The following is a 19,027-nucleotide window of genomic DNA, read 5'->3' as shown; positions in this document are numbered from 1 at the left end:
AGTGGCAGAGTGCTAGCCTTGAGCAAAAAGAAGCCAGGGACAGTGCTCAGGCCCTGAGTCCAAGGCCCAGGACTGGCCAAAAAAAAAAAAAAAAAAAAAATTACAAGCCTAATTCAATTACTGACATATTTTATCAATTACCTCTCTCTGCCAGTCCTGGAGCTTGAACTCTACCACTTGAGCCACAGCATCACTTCTGGCCTTTTCTGTATATGTGGTACTGAGGAATTGAACCTAGGGCTTCATAGGTGCTAGGCAAGTACTCTACCACTAAGCCACATTCCCAGCTCCCTATTTTTTTTTTTTTTTTGGCCAGTCCTGGGCCTTGGACTCAGGGCCTGAGCACTGTCCCTGGCTTCTTCCCGCTCAAGGCTAGCACTCCGCCACTTGAGCCACAGCGCCGCTTCTGGCCGTTTTCTGTATATGTGGTGTTGGGGAATCGAACCTAGGGCCTCGTGTATCCGAGGCAGGCACTCTTGCCACTAGGCTATATCCCCAGCCCACCCAGCTCCCTATTTTAAGTACTATATCTTAAATATATCAAATAGTCACCATGTAAAATTATTTTCAATGTTAAACATACTTCTAAATAGCTGGGCACCAGTGGCTCATGCCTGTAATCCTAGCAACTCATGGGGGCTGAGATCTGAGGATCATGATTCAAAGCCAGCCCTGGAAGGAAAGTCTGTGAGACTTTTATCTCCAATTAACCATTCAAAAATAGGAAGTGGCACTGTGGCTAAAAGTGGTAGAGTATTAGCCTTACCAAAAGAGCTCAGAGCCAGTGCCCAGATCCTGAGCTCAAGCCCCACGACTGCCCCCCCCCAAAAAAAACCCAAACAAAAAACCTTCTAAATACCAAGTTGGACATTTCTGTCTTGTTTGATTGCTCTTTGAGATTTTTATTTTTATTTTTTTGGCAGGGGTGAAGTTTGGGGATTGAACTCAAGAGTTTCAAGCTTACTAGGCAGGTCAGCCATACCTTCAGCCCTATTTTTTTGAGATAGAGGTTTGAGGCCTAAGGCCATTCCTCCTGCCTTAGCCTCCTGAGTGCGGGGATTATAGGTGTATGTCATGGTGCTCATCTTTATACTAGAGCAGAGGATTAGTACAGTGAGATTTTGTTTTTGTTTTTGCCAGTCCTGGGCCTTGTACTCAGGGCCTGGGTACTGTCCCTGAGCTGCTTTTGCTCAAGGCTAGCACTTTACTACTTGAGCCATGGCGCCACTTCCAGCTTTTTCTGTGTATGTGGTACTAAGGAATTGAACCCAGGGCTTCGTGCATGCTAGGTAAGCATTCTACCACTAAGCCGCATTCACAGCCAGTACAGTGAACTTTATTTACTTTTACATTTCTTTCAATTGGCAACTTTCTTGGAGTATGACAAGACAAATACACAGTAAAAAAAAAACAAATCCACAATTGTTTCGAGTAGGGTGTGGTATTGCTTGCCTATAATTCCAGTACTTGGGAGGTTGAGGCAGGCATTTGACAGTTGGAGGCCAGCCCAGACTACATAGCAAAGCGCTGTCTCACACACCTGCACACGCACAATCCTATAAATGATGCTTTGTATCCAGTTAGAGTTGCCAATTGCTTTCTGACTTTGCCTGTGTCTGCTCAGAATGACTATCTAAATACAGGCTGCTCTGTGGGTGAGAGGGAAGTTCATTCCTCCAGGTTTTCTTTGTTAGAGAATACTTGACTTGCTGGTTAAAATCCAGACTTCTGGGAGACTTTCTTTTCCTTTTTTTTTGCCAGTCCTGGGGCTTGAACTCAGGGCCTGGGCACTGTCCCTGAGTTTCTTTTGCTCAAGGCTAGCACTCTACCACTTGAGCCACAGTGCCACTTCCAGCTTTTTCTGTGTATGCGGGACTGAGGAATCGAACCCAGGGCTTCTTGCAGCTAGACAAACACTACCACTTAGCCACATTCCCAGCTTCCTTTATTTTTTATTTTAAATTTTATTTTATTTTGTTGTAAAGGTTTTTTTCTTCTACTATCCCTCCCTTTCTCCTTACCCCTTCCGTTATTTTTTGATGCTCAAGATGGACCCTGAGGGCCTCATACAGCTAGGCAGATACTCTTCCACTCAGCTGTACCTTCACTGTGTGTATGTGCACACGTGTGTGCATGTGCATGCACTTGCCCTGGGGTTTGAACTCAGGGCCTGGTTGCTGAACTTTTGCTCAAGGCTACTATTTTACCACTTGTAGCTTTTTTTTCTGGTAGTTTAGTGGAAATAAGAGTCTCACTGACACAAGACAACATGTTGGAAATTAGCTGTACAACTCGGAGGTGGTTGGGGGAGAGGGAAGGTGGGAGAAAAATGATGGAGAGGGTAGCAAGTATGCAAGAAATGTACTCACTACCTTATGTATGTAACTAACCCCTCTGTACAATAAAAAAAAAAGTCTCACAGACTTTCCTGCCCAAGCTGGCTATAAACCTCAGATCTCAGCCTCCTGGGTTGCTAGGACTTCATGCATGAGCCACTGACACTTCTTATTTTTATTTTTATTTTTGGCCAGTCCTGGGGCTTGGACTCAGGGCCTGAGCACTGTCCCTGGCTTCTTTTTGCTCAAGGCTAGCACCCTACCACTTGAGCTACAGCGCCACTTCTGGCCATTTTCTATATATGTGATGCTGGGGAATTGAACCCAGGGCCTCATGTATACGAGACAAGCACTCTTGCCACTAGGCCATATCCCCAGCCCCCCCTGACACTTCTTTTTATAAAACGGCTTTTTATTTGCTTATAGTAGTTATCCAAGGGGGAGTTTCATTGTGCTATTTCTGTACATGCATACAATGTATCCCAGTCAAACTCACATCTGCCCTTGATTGCTGTCCCGAGCCCTCTCCCTTTTATCAACCATATTCATCCTCTCTGTTTTTGTCTTGCCAGTCCTGGGCTTGAATTCAGGGCCTGAGCACTGCCACTGCCCCTGCTTCTTCTTCTTCTTCTCCTTCTCCTTCTCCTTCTCCTTCTCCTTCTTCTTCTTGTTTATGTGGTACTGAGGAATTGAACCCAGGGCTTCATGCATGCTAGGCAAGCACTCTACCACTAAGCCACATTCCCAGCCCCATCCTCTCTGTTTAAGAAGTAAGATCTTCTTATGACCCCAAATTCCTGGGCTCAAAGGATCCTCCTGCTCACTTGTGAGTTGCTGAGACTACAGGAATGTGCCATCACACTTGGCAGTAACTATTTTTCTCTATGAGGTCTTTTTCATCTTATAGCAGTCTAGCCATTCCAGTTCTCTTGTAGTTCTTTTCCTATTTAAAAAAATGAAGCCTAGTGCCGGCAACTCACACCTGTAATCCTCCTAGCTACTCAGGAGGGTGAGATCTGAGGGTCGAGGGTCAGAGCCAGCCAGGGCAGGAAAATCTATGAGACTCTTACCTCCAATTAACCACCAGAAAGCTGCCAGTGGTATTGTGGCTCAAAGTGGTAGAGCACTAGCTGAGGAGCTGAGGGACAGCACCTAGGACCAAAGTTCAAGCCCCAGGACCAACGAAACAAATAAATAAATAAGAGAATAAAACTACCTGGTTCTTTGAATCAAGTGTCTCCAGTAGAGAGCAAACATCTTAGCAAGTTCTCAGTTGGGGACATAGGTTTTTGACAGGGGTGCTATGAGGAAGCGTTAGCGGGATGCAGACAGGATGGCTGAACTGAGCAGCTGGGTGCCGATGGGTGGAAGTGAGACAGCGGTGAGGTGGCAGAGGGTCCTCTGGTGGTTTTCACACTTTGGGGGGCAGAAGGAGGGCGTAGGCAGAGGTGACTTGGAGTGCAGGTATTCAGTTCAGACTATTTTTGTCTTTCCTGTTTGGAAACTATGGCCTCCTGGGACCTGTAACCATCTGATGAGAAGCTGCGTCTCCAGCCTGCAGTCCCTGGAGCCCAGAGCTGGCTCAGCCAATCTCTAACTGTGCCTGCAGGGTCAGGACTGATTGGAATCGGGACTCCCCATGCCAGTCTTCAAACAGGAGCCCAGGGAAATACTCCTCATTATTCATCCAGCCGAGCCTGGTCATTGGAGCATCCTGAGGACAGGAGTAGCATTTATCTTGTCTGGCAAAGATCTCACATTGGGACAAGGGGAGGGGACGAGGGCAGGTTGGTGTCTTGCTTTATAGCCCAGCTGGAACTCACTATGTGACCCAGGCTGGCCTCAAACTCATAACCATACTTCCTTAGCCTCTTTTTCTTTTGACCAGTCCTGGGTTTGAACTCTGGGACTGGCTGCTGTCCCTGAGCCTCTTTGTGCTCAAGGCTAGCACTCTATCACTTGAGCCACAGCACCACTGCCAGCTTTTTTGAGTAGTTTATTGGAGATAAGAGTCTCACGGACTTGCCCTGCCCAGCTGGCTTTGAACTGTGATCATCAGATCTCAGCTTCTGCACTGGCTAGGATTACAGACATGAGCCACCAGTGCCTGGCCCATGCCTTAGCCTCTTAAATGCTGGGATTACAAACATGTACCCCATGCCTGGCCTGCCCCTGCTTTCTTGAAGGGACTCCCCCACCCCTCAAAGATTTTTAAACAATCTAGATTAAAATACAGAAATTTCTTAGATAGAAAAATACAAAATAGGAAAAAAAATTCACATGTTAATCCTATTATCCAAGCATAGCCACAGTAAATATGTTGTGTCTGTTCTAGTCTGTGTATGTGTATGGGAGGATGTGTTCTCCTTAAGAAATGTTATAACTGCATACATCTGTAATGAGCTGTTTCTCATTTAGCAGTATAGGATGAACAAGTGAGGAAATAGTTTGCTTGACTTGAGTCTTGCTAAGTGAGCTCAGTCTGACCTTGAGCCCTTGGGCTCAGGCTCAATGGCCCAAATAAGCTGGGAATATAGACAGATGCTCTACTTTGAGTTGACTCTTCTTTTTTTCTGGTCCGGGAGCTTAAACTCAGAGCCTGGGCACTATTTCTGCCACTTGAGCCACAGCTTCTTCTACAGCATTTTTGGCAGTTTACTAGAGATAAGAGTCTCATGGACTTTCCTACCCAGACTATCTTTGAACTGCGATCCTCAGATCTCAGCCTTCTGAGTAGGTAGGATTATAGGCGTGAGCCACCAGCGCCCACCTGAGTTGATTTGTAATGGCTATGTAGTATACCATTGAGCTATGTCTCACATCCTCTTCTTGTGACTCGCCAAGTGTGGGCTCTCTTGGCCACAAGCTTTCAGGGCAAGATGAGAATAGCAGTAGAACTGATTCTGCAGGCTTTGTGCACTATCTTTGAGATCCCATCCATATCCCACAGGGGAGCAGCATGCCTGGCTCTAGCTAGTAGTCACAGCTGCTGATGCTCCTACCATTGCCCATTTAGATTTCAATCTTAGGATAAGCTTCATGGCACTGACCATCTAGGTTCAAATGATCCCAAAATGCTGGGGGCCAGAAGTGTCCCAGATTCCTGAAGTTTTCAAAGTTGTATAGATTTTAGCAAGTGCATATCCCTAATCTGAAAAGTAGGAATCTGAAACTCTTGCATATCATATCAGTGCTCAGAGTTTGGGATTCGGGAGTATTATGGATTTTCTCTGAGTAGGGGTGCTCCGTCTATACCCTGGAACTTCGTGATTGTCTCTGATAAGAATGCCTGGGGGCTGGGAATGTGACTTAGTGATAGAGTGCTCACCTTGCATGCATGAAGCCCTGGGTTCAATTCCTCAGCACCACATAAACAGAAAAGGCCGGAAATGGAGCTGTGGCTCAAGTGGTAGAGTGCGGGCCTTGAGCAAAAAGGAAGCCAGGGAGAGTGCTCAGGCCCTGAGTCCAAGCCCCAGAACTAGCAAAAAATAAAAAAAAAAATAAAAAAACAACAACAAGAATGCCTGGGAGGAATTCCCTGGGAGAAGCAGGCGCCTTGTGGAACCCCTGGGCACAGAGCCTGTGACTTGAAGCTGCTGCCCTCTAGCATAGACTCAGTGGACCTCCTGAGGTCAGGGGCCTCCGTCCCTTGTCATGGGAGGCTCACCCTGGCCTTACTAGCTTCCCCAGATTAGAGAAAGGGAGGTACAGGATGAAAGCTGCAGTCTTCTATAGACCTGGACCTGACATGCCATCATCTCTGCACTGTTCCCCAGTCTCAAAGACCAACCGTGGCTCCAGGTGGGAAAACCAGGAGGGAAGATCACTGGGGGTCATGGGCTGGCTGCTCTGAGACCACAGGTGGATTCTGGGCAGCACTGGCATGTCAGGTGCTGTGCTAAGCACCCCCGTGTATAACTGTATCCTCACCGTCATCCCATGAAATAGTGTTATTACACCGTCTTCCAGGTCAAGTGCAGAACAGAAGTAGTGCGTGGAGAATTACACAGCCAGCCTCAGAGCGGGAGGGATGGGATCTGACCGGAGTGGAGCAACTACAGATGGGGTCAGAGCCTCTGTCACTTAAAAATACCTTGAATCAAAAATGCAGAGTATCACGGGACAGGAAGGGTCAGGTGTTCTGGTGACCCAGGGGCTGATGAGAGCGATAGTTCACTGCAGCTGCGCAGTGCTACTGTGGATCACCATGTCAAAGTTCAGTATTCCAGGTGCCGTTTCTTCTGAACGTGTTTTGCTTTCAAATAAAGTTTTGGACCATTGCAAGTCAGGGACTGTGGATGTTTAAGGATACATCATTTCCAAGCATTGGCCTGGGCAGGCTGTGTGACTTTGAGTAGGCCCTTGTCCTCACTGTCCCGGTCACCCTAGACTGACAGTGCTCTGAGGATTTAGAATTGGTGTCTGTCCCCAAACCTGCAGAGTTGAGGGAAACCCCCACACACACACCACTTTAGACTGTGGAAGTAAAGTGTGCCTTACCCCCAAGGAGAGCAGGAGACAAACATGCACAAGGTTAAGATGAGTAGGCTACGTGGTTGCCACCAAATATTGAAAGGGGACCTTAACATACGGGCCCCCATCAGGGAAGACAACCTGCATTTCCTTGCCACTCCTGTGGAGCCCAGTCCTGAGCCAGGCTGGCTGAGGGCCACCCCCCCACACCTGTTCTGACGGGCTGCCATCAGCAGACAGCAGACATGTGGCACTGTTTACCTGGACTCTGGTGGGGCCATAATTAGAAGGACTGACAGGTGATCTGGAGGGCAGCGTGTGGTGAGCACGAGTCTGGGATAATTACAGTGTGCCTCCCCATCCTTGGCCTGAGCTCTTGGCTTATTTTAGTCCTGTACCAAAGTTAGCTCCATTCCTAAGATACTCTCCACACAAAGAACCAGACTGACAAACATACAGATGTCTGCCCACAGCAGCCTTGCAGTGGGCATTGGCATGGGAAGAGAATGGACTCCAGACCAGCGTGGATGCCAGATCCAGGCTGCCCTGGCTGTGGGGCCCCCAGCAAGGCTGGTTCCCCAGCAGCAGTCAGGTGGATGAGCTATTGTCATTGTTACTAACTATAATTGTTCCATTGTTTTCAGTGTTCCCCCTTGCTATAAGCAAATTAGGAGTACGTGGGAGCCCATTTCCTCCTGGCAGAATAGACCACTCGACATCTCCTCAGAGGACTGGGAGGAGGGGAATAAGGAAGAAAGCTAAGCGTCCCCCAGGAAGCTGATTCTCCCCCACTTCCCCTCCCCTGCCTCTTTGCTGTCCTCTTCTACCTCAGAGAAAAGATGGTCTTTTCTTTCAGCCTGGCAACTGAGTTCCCTGGGGAGCCGCACAGCTGGCAGGCCAGGGCTGTGCTGGAGACCGAAGTCCTGGGGAGAGACAAGGCGGCAGTGAGAGACCTGCCTTTGGGCCTTCCCCGGGCTCTGTCCTGCCTGCTCTTCCTCTTCTAACCAGCTTGTGGAGAAGGGGACTGGCATATGCCAGCCTGGCGCAGAGGGTGGGAGGCCCTGGCTCTGTCGGCCTCCCTCCTCTTCATTTTACAGGTTTGGTTTCTGCTGCTGAGGGGCAGTACTTGGACAGACAGACAGACAATTGATAGGGCTCTGCTCTTGAGCCTGTGCTCTAGTGGGAGAGGCAGGCTCATGGGACAGTAAGCAGCACATAAGGAAGTGAGGCATCCCGTGGTAAGAGGAGCTGGGGGCCTTGACTGCACTTTTCAGTCGCTGATTGGGGTGTGAGGGACGTGTGTCTGGATAATTGCACTGTTCCTGAGCACTCACTGTGTGCCAGGTACCCAGATGTGCTACTGTCAGCCCTGTGTTTGTAGGTCTCACATCTGTGTATTCAGCCAGCATTCAGGGGGAAAAATACACTGAATATGTATAGAATTTTTCTTTGCCATTATTCCCTACACAGTACAATGCGGCACCCATTGATAATAGCTATACTTATTGGGTGTTATAAATAATGTAAAGATGATCTCTAGTGTACAGGAGGATGTGTGTATAAATACTAGGCTGTTTTACATAACAGACTTGAGCATTAGAGTATTTTAGTGTCACTGGGGTTGTGGACGCAGTCTCCATGGGCACCAGGGGATGGCTATGCCCCTCAATAAAGTCTCAGTCACATGGGATTCTGCTTTCCTAGACAAGGACAGACTGTGAGACATGAAATGACTTTCTAAAGACTCTGGGATTCAAATGCAGACTGGTGTAATCCCAGGGCACTGTCCTGCTAGCTTGCCCGATGCCCCTAGGCCATGAAGAGGCAGCCAAGGCACCTGGCAGAGCCCTGGGAGCCATCATCTTCTGTTGCAGTCGTGGGCCTGGTCTCTGGAAATGGGTTGGCACCACCCGTGTGCTCGGCTGGAGAGTGCGGCTGGGTCATTCCATGTTCTGGGCTGGGCCTAGCTCGCAGGCTGCAAACTCACCACCCTTGGAGGATGAGGATGAATCATGGCAGAGGAGGCCAGCTTAGTCAGCACCCCATGCTGCTGTCTGGGCCCCATCTAGAGATGCCCCAGCTGCCCCTCTCCCTTGTGCTGCCTGGCCCCTCTCCCACAACTTGGCTGAGTGCTGGGCAGCAGGGTGTGCCTTGTGCGGGGATGCCTGACTGGGGAGTGTGGCTGAAACCAGGCCAGCATCTGCAGTGTATTGCACGCTGCCCCTTTCCCTAAGGTACACACAAGCCTGTGTGGGAGGCAGCTGGGTCAGGAGTCTAGGAGTTCGTGCCTGGGGAGGCCACCTTGCTGAAGGTCAGCTCCTGCCCAGGAATGGGGCAGATAGAAGCTCTGGATCTTCCATGGCAATCTGGCGGTGGAGCTGTCATGCAGGACGGACGTGTGGGCCCAGCCTAGGGCTGAGGTTCCAGTGCCGGCTTTGCCTCTTGTGCTGAGCCTGGCTTCACTTTTCTCATCCCCCCAGTAGACTGGCTGACCCCACTTGGGCACTGGCATCCAGTTTCTTGTCTGAGCCTCTTCCTGGAAACCATAGTAATGGTGTTACAACCAGTGTTTCCCCAGGTCCTCCTATAGGCCCAGCCCTGTGCTACCTATGTATACAGATGAGTAGATCCTTGGACAACCACCTGAGAGGCCATTATTATCTTAATTTGTGTGCGTGTGTGCACACACATGCATGTATACATCAAACACCCCAGTTTGGGGGCTTGAACTCAGGGCCTTGGCATTGTCCCCGGGCTTCTTTTGCTCAAGGCTAGCACTCCACCACTTGAGCCACAGCTCCACTGCTAGCTTTTTTGGTAGTTAATTGGAGATATGCGTCCCATAGACTTACTTGCCCAGGCTGGCTTCAAACCTCGAGCATTGGACCTTAGCCTCCTGAGTAGCTAGGATTTAAGACATGAACCATTGGCACCCAGCATTATCCTATTCTTTATAGCAGGAAAACACTGTCAGCACTTCAGTGTTGCTGTGCACTTAGCAATAGCCCGTCTGGATGGAAACCCTGATGCCGACCCAACTCTTACCCATTTGTTGGGATCCGGTCTTTAGCCTTGGCGGGGGGCTTGATGCCCCTCCCCCAGCCCTGGGGAATGCGGAAGGAGGCTACCCTCTCTGGGTCAGAAACCAGAGTAACCAGCTCTGCAACCAGCCCCCAACTCTAGCTAGCCCAGGCGTCTCCCAGCCTAGCCAGCCTGGTGCCTACCAGCCCCGCCCTGGCTCAGCGCGCTCAAGTGATGTTAGCTCACGGGGATCAGGTGATACCTCGCAGCCTATCGGCATCTTGGCCAATCCCCTTCCCTCGGAATCATCTCCCGTTACCCTTGTCTCAATAAGGTTAGTTAGCTCTAGAAGCTGACTCCCAGACATGCGTACGCCTGACTTTGTCTATTGGTAAGGGGGCGGGCACACATTCTCGGGTAGGCCACGCGCGCAGCAGGTCAGTGCTGACTCCCCTGCTCCACCCTAGCTTCATCTGCGGGCCAGGTGACTAGGGGAGAGGGCGTGAAAGGGAGTGTGAAAAGAAGAGTACCCGAGCCTCATTCCCTACGCCGGGAGAGGCTACCGAGCCCCAACACCCGTTGTCCCATGTGGCCTTCCCTGGCATCCAGGTCTTCTGGTCAGTTCTGTCTCCAGCAGTGAGGAGAGAATACAAGGTACTATTGTGGGCATCTGTTGCATCTGACCACCAGATACCTGCAGAGACGACCTGGACCAGCCACCCTCCTGACACATCGCAAATGACAGCAGAGCTAGGACTAGCATGTGGGGCCCTGTGAACTGTAATGGATGGCCAAACATTTCCCGTGTGCCAGAGGAGGTAGCTAAGGCAGTAGTGAGGACGTAGATGGAGCCATTGGCTGGTTTGCCCAGCTGTAGGTATGTGTAGCCGACCATGCTAAGCCAGAAAGTGGCCTTGATTTCTTAGTGGGTTGGTGTTTGGGACATTGTCTATGGCAGTGTGAACTTAGACTTTCTCACCCCAAGATCCATTCTTTCTATACCATGACCCAAGGTACCTTACAGCACCTCCTTAAGCTTCAATCTACTCATTTGTAAATGGGTTTAGAATCATTTATCAGCATGGTTCTAGAGGTGTGGTGTATGATTAGTAAAGGAAAGCTGCCCTTGGGTTGATTTTTCCATAGCGGACGCTGGCTAAAATATTTGGAGATTGAACTTCTCTGTTTGGGTTCTAAGCCAAGCCTGATTTCCTTCTCTTTTTTCCCTCCTTTGGTTGGTTATGGGACTTGAATTCAGGGCCTGGGCGCTGCCCCTGATCCTCTTTGTGCTCAAGATTAGTGCTCTTCCACTTAAGCCATAGCATCACTTCTGGTTTTAGTGGTGAATTGGAGATAAGGGTCTGACACAGGAACTTTCCTGCCTGGGCTGGCTTTGAACCATGATCCTCAGATCTCAGCCTCCTGAGTAGCTAGGATTACCAGCATGAGCCACCAGTACCCAGCTGGTTGCCTTCTAACAGCATGACTCTCACCAATGGCTGGAGAGCTTCAGTGCTCTTATCTGAAAAGACATCATTGGCCCTGCCCCACAGATTGTTTTGAGGTTTAAATGAGAAGATGCCCATGCTGTTCTTAGCCTAGTGCCAACAGATGGGCACTGTCCCTTGAGCTCTTTTGCTCAGGGCTAGTACTCTACCCCTTTGAGCCATAGCTCCACTTCCGTTTTTTTGACTGGTCAATTAGAGATAAGTCTCTCAGGGGCTTTTCTGCCTGGGCAGAAATTCCCAGAGAGAAAATGAGAATTAATTCATCCATTCCACAACAATAAACCACTAGTTCCATAGACAATAGCCTTTACCCCTAGGACTTGCTTGATACAAAACATTGATAATGGATTTAGCCAGGCGCTGGTGGCTCATGCCTATAATCCTACTAAGGAGGCTGAAATTTGAGGATCACAGTTCCAAAGGATCATAGTACCAAAGCCAGCCTGGGCTGGAGCTATGGCTCAAGGTAGTGTAATGCTAGCCTTCCATGAAAGAACTCAGGGACAGCACCCAGGCCCTGAGTTCAAGCCCCACAATTGAGACTCTTTTTTCTTTCTCATCTGTCTCTCTGTGTATATGTGTATGTGTCAGAGCTTGAGCACAGTGCCTTTCACTTAAAGCAGGTCCTCTACCACTTGAACCATGCCTTCAGTCTGGTGTTTTGCTCTTTAGTTGGAAACAAGAATCTCTTGGACTTTTCTTTCCAGACTAGTTTGGAACCTTTTATCCTTAGATCTTGGCCTCCTGAGGAGCTAGGATTATAGGTGTAAGACACCAGTGCCTAACTAATAGTGCTATTTTTTAACTAATAACTTTTTTGTGTTGCTAAGGATGGAACCCAGGGCCTTACATGCTAGGCAAGTATTCTACCAGCCTTAGTAATCCATGTGCATTAGCAGACTTCTCTCCACCACTCCTGAAACAATCATTTGATCATTTAGGCTCTCTACTGCACATTCCCTGGTCAAAGAGAGGCCTAGAGACGGACAGTGACTGGCCCAAGGTCACACAGCTGGCTCCTCTGTGATTTGATCCAGCCACGGTTCCATGTTGATCTCCGGGGGGTGGTGGGTACACCCTGCCCCCTTCCCCATTACTCTCCAGAGCCAGCAGCTCCTTGGAGCTTCAAGCTTCCTGAATGGCTTGGTTAAGCACTCAGCCGTTAAGCGTTCATCTCTAACAATTTCAGTCCAATTCCTGTAAGTTTATTGGCAAGACAGAGTGTATTAGAGCTGCCAATTTAATATATCAAGTCCGTGTGTCTGGGAAGCGGTTTCTCAGCAGTGATGGCACCAGAGAGGTTATAGACGTTTTCATTTGGAATGATTGGCTGTTCTTGCTCCCATTAAAGCCCCCGACTTCGTGGCTGCCGTCCCTGGCTGCTGCCGGAAGCCTTTCTCCATCAGCCTGCTTGGCTGCCCAGACTTCAGAGTACTTGTTTGGCTGTCATATTCTTATTTCCTTTGAGACTGGCAGGGGCCTGACCCCCAGAATTGAGTAGTCTCACCAGGCCTGATGCCTGAGCCCTCTGGCTTCCCAAAGCACGGAGCTGGCTGGAGGAGTGAGGACACCTCGCAGCATAATTTGGGGGACCTGCATTGGTGTTCTCTTGACAGCTGTATGGTCTTTGGCGAATCACTTTCTCCCTCTGAACCTTAGTTGTCCCAAAAGAAAGTGAATTAATGTATCCATTCCACAAATACTTGATTGTCTACTCTGCACCAAGCACTATTTTAGGTGCTGGGAGTCCAGCAATAAACAGGTGGGGGAGATATATACATATACATATACATGTAAGTGCCTTGATGGATTTATATCCCTGTTGAGGGAAAAGACTATAAACATCACAAGGATTTGTTACTTCAGAGGGGATACGTGTGGCGAGGACAGCAGAGCAGGGAATGGGAACGTTAAGGGGCGGTTCTGTGATTTTACATGAAGTACATACAGTGGATTACTGGGGAGGTAGCCTAGAGTAAGATGCAAGGACTGAGTAAGCAAGCATGGCAGGGACCTATGGGAGGGAACCCAGGCCCAGGGGACAGCACATGCCAATGCCATGAGGTAGCCACGTGCCTGGCATGTGTGAAGAGCACAGGAGGCCATGTGCTGACATGGATAGGTCAGAGAGGGATGGGGGATGAGGGAGGCTGTCCAGAGGGAGCACTTACAGCACCCGGCCTCCAGTCTGGCCGGGCCTTCCTGCTGAGGTTCTGTGTTAGCTGGTAAAGTTGGAAGCTGGGCATCAAAAGTGATCAGAGCCCAGTGCCAGTGACTCATGCCTGTAATCCTAGCTACTTAGGAGGCTGAGATCTGAGGATCACACTTCAAAGCCAGCCCAGGCAGGAAAGTCCATGAGACTCTTATCTCTGAATAAACCACCAGAAAATCGGAGTGACCCTGTGGCTCAAGTGATAGAGCGCTAGCTTTGAGTTGAGGAGCTCAGGAACAGCACCCAGGGACAACGTTCAAACCCCATGACCAACAAAAAGAAAAAATAAGTGATCAGAGCTGATCTCTGGCGGCTTACACTTTTAATCCTAGGTACTCAGAAGGCTGATATCTGAGGATGCCAGTCTCGGTAGGAAAGTCTGTGAAACTCTTAGCACCAACTAAGCACCAAAAAAGCCAGAAGTGAAGCTGTGGCTCAAGTGTAGAGGAATAGCCTTGAGCATGAAAGCTCAGGGATAGTACTCAGGCCCTAAGTTCAAGTCCCAGGACTGGCACCAAAAAAAGAAATGTTAGCCGGGTGCCAGTGGCTTACTCCTTTAGTCCTAGCTACTCAGGAGGCTGAGATCAGAGGATTGCACTTAGAAGCCAGCCCAGACAGAAAAGTCCCCACACAACTTATCTCCAGTTAACCAGTCAAAAAACCAGAAGTGGAGCTGTGGCTCAAAGTTGTAGAGTGCTAGCCTTGAGCAAAAGAACTCAGGGACAGCACCTAGCCCAAGTTTAAGCCCCATAACCAGAAAAAAAAAAAAAAAAAAGAAATGTTCAGCCCAGATAGGCCCTAAACACCAGATCTAGAAGTTCCTCATGGGGCGAGCATCTGTAAGGAGAGCCTTGGCTCGGGCCTGACCCTCAGGCCTGGCATAGCCAGGGGCCTGGCCCACATGGCCTTTCCTTATGGTCTGACCAAGCACCTTGTGGTTTCTCTGGTAGCTGCTGCACCTGGCTCAGGGGGCCATGGGGAAGCGATACTTCTGTGACTACTGTGACCGATCCTTCCAGGACAACCTCCACAACCGGAAAAAGCATCTGAATGGCCTGCAGCACCTCAAAGCCAAGAAGGTGTGGTACGACATGTTCCGGGGTGAGTGTGTGTGGCTCAGAGCCAGGCTCCGGCCTGCCTCAGCATCAGACAGGGACCACCGCCTCATTGGCATGGCCTGGGCCCTGTCCTCAGGGGCCTGGGAGTAGAGCTCAGGGCTAGGTACCTGCAAGGCCCTGGGCTGGGTCCCCAGCACCAAAGAGAAGATGTAGAAAAAACAAAAGGAAAGAGCATATATGGGGTGTGCAAAGCACATCTGAGGGAAGCTAGGAGGAGGGCACAGAATGAGTGGACAGAGGATGAAAAAAAATACAGCGAGGGGCCATCAGCTACATCCGACATTGATAAAAGTGAACTAAGCAACTCATGGGCGGTGATGGGAGGGAGGGAATGAGAGAGAAAGAGGGAACAGCTGATACTAAGCCTACCCTGAGCAGCTGTATAGACTTGGGTATGGGAAGGAGAGATGGCTCCCATGTACCCCAGCCTAGGCTGGGGTTCCATTGAGTTCCTGAGCCTCAGGAGCAGAGGACCACCACCATGGTCAGGGCAGGCACGGGCCCTGGAGTCAGCATACTCAGCTATCAGTCCCAAAGTGCCACTTGCCGTGTGCAGAGCAGCTGTAACAACAGAACTTACCTCCGGGGGAAGTGCCGAGGGCTTGGAATCCCATGGTGACTGGCATGGGAGGGTTCGTTGAGCAAGAGCGCTGAGTGTTCTCTAAATGACTGGCTCGGGCCCTTTATTTCATAGGCTCCCTCAGCCAGTGCTCACTGAGGACCTAAGAGCCCCTGTCCCCCCTGGCTGCCATGCGCTGTGGCCTCTATCTGGCCCTGACCACACACTCACTGCGTGTCCTCTGTGGGCCTGTCCTTCCTGCCATCCTCGGCCCAAGCCAGTCCCCAGGTCAGAACTCAACTCGGGCAGCGAGTCCTCTAGGATGCCCACTCGATCCCCAGGGCGGGCAGCTCACCTGGCCACATGGCATGTCCAGTGTTTACCCTGTCGATACCCGCGTGGATTAATGTGGCCGCGGGGCTGGGAGGAAGGGCCAGCTCTGACTTGTTCTTCACTTAAATCCTCAGCCTGGCACTATGCCTGGTGCCTGGGCTGGGCCGTGATCAGGGGCTGGGAGATGAATGGCTAAAGGACTGAACAAACACCGGCCTCCGGGGCAGCTGTTCATTAGGGGAGATGAAGCGAAAAGGGAAAAGGGCCGGCAGGTCAAATCACGAGGAGTCTCAAACACCAAAGGAGGAGCAGGACGCCGCTCTGTGTCAGGCCCGGGCTGGGCTTTGCCAACTTTGGTGGTTTCATTGGGAGGTTGGAACGCTCCTAGGAATGGAAGCAGAACCAGGGGAGGGCTGGTATCCCTGACTCAGGGTGTGGTAGGGGGAAGTGGAGAACTCTTCTCCCTTGTCCATGACTTCCACCAGCTTCAAGGGTCCTGGCCCATATCCACATGCCCTCCACTGTCTTTCCTCCCCCAGGAAGAACAGGCACAGCCGTTTGTGCCCCATTTGTAGTCCCAGCTGGGTGGACTGAGTCTCACAAGCCTGGGCTGTGTCCCACATAGACCCTTCCCCACCCTACTGGCTCCACCCAAGGGTTCCACTAGGCTACTCTGCAGGGAGGGATCCCCAAGGCCAGGGCCATTGAGCCAGCCACATAGAAAGGGAACTCAGAATTCCCAGCCGGAGCTCATGCTCTGTGCTGCTGCCTCCTGACAGGATGCCCTTGGCCAGTCATTTCACTAAGCCTCATTGTCCCCCTCTGCAGAATGGGGCACAAAGCTGAGCGAGAATGAATCAACAGCTGCCATTTCTCAGCAGGTGCTCAGGGGTGCCTGGGGCACCAGATGCTGAGGCCACACCCTGCCCCACATGTGGGCGGCCTCCTTGCTTTTCTGGGAATTCTAGGGTGCCACTAGTCTTGACATCCACAGGTCACCTCTGCTAAGTGTTCTCCACTCCTTATCTTACCAGCTATGCGGGTCGGACTTTTCCTCCCATTTTCATGGTGAAACAGAGCCTCGGAGAGACTGTGTGACCTGCCTGGGTCCTACGTGCGTGTGATTTGAGTTCAGGGTCCCATGACTCTTAATCTTGTAGTCTTTCCAGCAGTTCAGCAGCCTCTAGGGAAGGTGGTGGGCAGATGTTCAGTCCAGCCTGGCCTTTCCCTTCATCCAAGGTGATTAGTAGGGCTTCTGTGTCCAGGGACATCCTTAGGCCACACACACACACACACACACACACACACACACACACACACACACCCCTTAGAGATTTCAGTCTTGCCTACCAAGAAGCACACAAAATTGAAAACTATAGCTATATGATGAAAACTGAGGTAGAGTAGTCAGGGGAAAGCAGGTTAAGGTTAGCGTGGAGAATGACTATGGAGAGGTCCTGTCCAGGGCATTGCTGGTGTGGCTCCAAGCCCCACAGCTGGGGGCAAAAGATAAAACAGAGCAGTGATGGCACCCTTGTCTGTGAAGCCATTCTTGCCCCTTGGAGTCAACTCAGACTTCCTGGGCACGAGGGTTTTTTTTTTGTTTTTTTTTTATTAATTGAACATAAAATTTTTTTTTACAAGGTGTTGTGCAAAGAGGGTGCAGTTACATAGTAGGGCAGTGTGTACATTTCTTGTGATATCTTACAACCTGTTTTTCCATCCCTTGTCTAGGTCAGGTAGACCCATATGCAATATACAATGTATCAAGCACATATACAGTGTTCACAGACTTGGTCTCTACTGTCTCTCCATCTCCCTTTGTTAACAGTCATATATCAGGGAGATCATGCCCCTTTGTTTTCTGTGTTCTAGGCTTGTCTCACTCAACATTATTTGTTTGAGTTCTGACCATTTCCCTGCGAATAACAATATTTCACCATTCCTAATCGCTATGTAGTATTCCATTGTGTATAAGTACCATATTTTTTGGATCCATTCATCTGTGGAGGGGCATCTGGGTTGTTTCCAAATTTTGGCTATTGTGAATTGTGCCGCGATAAACATGGAAGTACAAATGTCCTTTTGATATCTTGGGTTTTGCTGTTTAGGATAGATACCTAAGAGTGGTATGGCTGGGTCATAGGGTAGGACTATATTGAGCTTTTTGAGAAACCTCCATACTGTTCTCCAAAGTGGTTGTACTAATTTGCACTCCCACCAACAATGGAGAAGGGTTCCTCTTTCCCCACAGCCCCTCCAGCATTTGTTGTTTCCTGAGTTCAGAGTGTAGGCCATTCTAACTGGGGTGAGGTGGTATCTCAGGGTTGTTTTTATTTGCATTTCCTTTACTAGCAGGGATGTTGAGCATTTCCTCATGTGTTTCTTTGCCATTTTTATATCTTCTCTTGTGAAGTCTCTCTTTAGCTCTTTTGCCCATTTCCTAATAGGTTTATTGGGCTTGGAGGGGCTTAGTTTTTTGAGTTCTCTGTAGATGACAGATATCAGGCCTTTGTCTGTTGCTGTGCTGGTAAATATCCTTTCCCATATCGTTGGCTGTCTTTCTATTTTGGTGGCTATGACCTTAGCTGGGGCACGAGGGTTTTTAAAAATCTTTATTTTAGGGCTGGGGATATAGCCTAGTGGCAAGAGTGCCTGCCTCGGATACACGAGGCCCTAGGTTCGATTCCCCAGCACCACATATACAGAAAACGGCCAGAAGCGGCACTGTGGCTCAAGTGGCGGAGTGCTAGCCTTGAGCGGGAAGAAGCCAGGGACAGTGCTCAGGCCCTGAGTCCAAGGCCCAGGACTGGCCAAAAAAAAAAAAAAAAAAAAATCTTTATTTTGGAGCAGTCATGCACTTCTTACAGTCTGAGGAATGTGTCTGTTAGGTGATTTTGTCATTGTGTACACATCACAAACCAAGGTGGTTATACTATCACTAAGTAATGCAGCTTAGGGGACCACTGCTGTCGTCCATCCCTGACCAGGTCTTTAGTGGCTCAGGACTCTAGTTAGGTATTCCCAGGAGGTTAGAAAGACAGTGTAAGCCAGGCACTGGTGGTTCACATCTGTAATCCTAGGAACTCAGGTGGCTGAGATCTGAGGGTCACGGTTCAAAGCCAGCCCAGGCAGGAAAGTCTGTGAGACTCTTATCTCCAATGAACTCCCAAAAAACAAGAAGTGGCACTACAGCTCAAAGTGGTAGAGCACTAGCCTTGAGTGAAAGAGCTCAGGGACAGCCTAGGTAGGCCCTGAGTTCAAGCCCCACACCAAAAAAAAAAAAAAAAAAAAAAAAAAAGACAGTATAGAGAAGTCCCATGGTGGCTGGAATTTTTTTGTTATTGGTACCAGGTTTGAACTCAAGGCCTCACATTTGCTAGGCAGGGACTTTACCTCTTAAGCCATACCTCCAGTTCTAGCTTTTTGCTGACTAATTGGAGATAAGAATCTCAAGGATTTATCTG

At 49.6% G+C, this 19,027-nt stretch overlaps 1 protein-coding gene across 3 annotated transcripts in view; it reads left to right on the top strand.

Moving 5' to 3' along the window:
• Zmat5 (zinc finger matrin-type 5) overlaps positions 1-19,027 on the top strand; it is a 28,381-nt gene that overhangs the window by 3,589 nt on the left and 5,765 nt on the right. For all 3 annotated transcript variants that reach the window (XM_048343267.1, XM_048343268.1, XM_048343269.1), the window contains exon 2: positions 14,501-14,651. In XM_048343267.1, coding sequence (XP_048199224.1) covers positions 14,525-14,651 — 127 coding nt within the window. In that variant the 5' untranslated portion in view covers positions 14,501-14,524. The remainder of the gene's footprint in view (positions 1-14,500; positions 14,652-19,027) is intronic.

The sequence above is a fragment of the Perognathus longimembris genome, chromosome 3 (assembly GCF_023159225.1).
Source record: "Perognathus longimembris pacificus isolate PPM17 chromosome 3, ASM2315922v1, whole genome shotgun sequence".
In the NCBI taxonomy this organism is placed as follows: Eukaryota; Metazoa; Chordata; class Mammalia; order Rodentia; family Heteromyidae; genus Perognathus; species Perognathus longimembris.
Note: the sequence above shows the minus strand (reverse complement) of the source record. Positions and strands in the feature narration are given on the sequence as shown.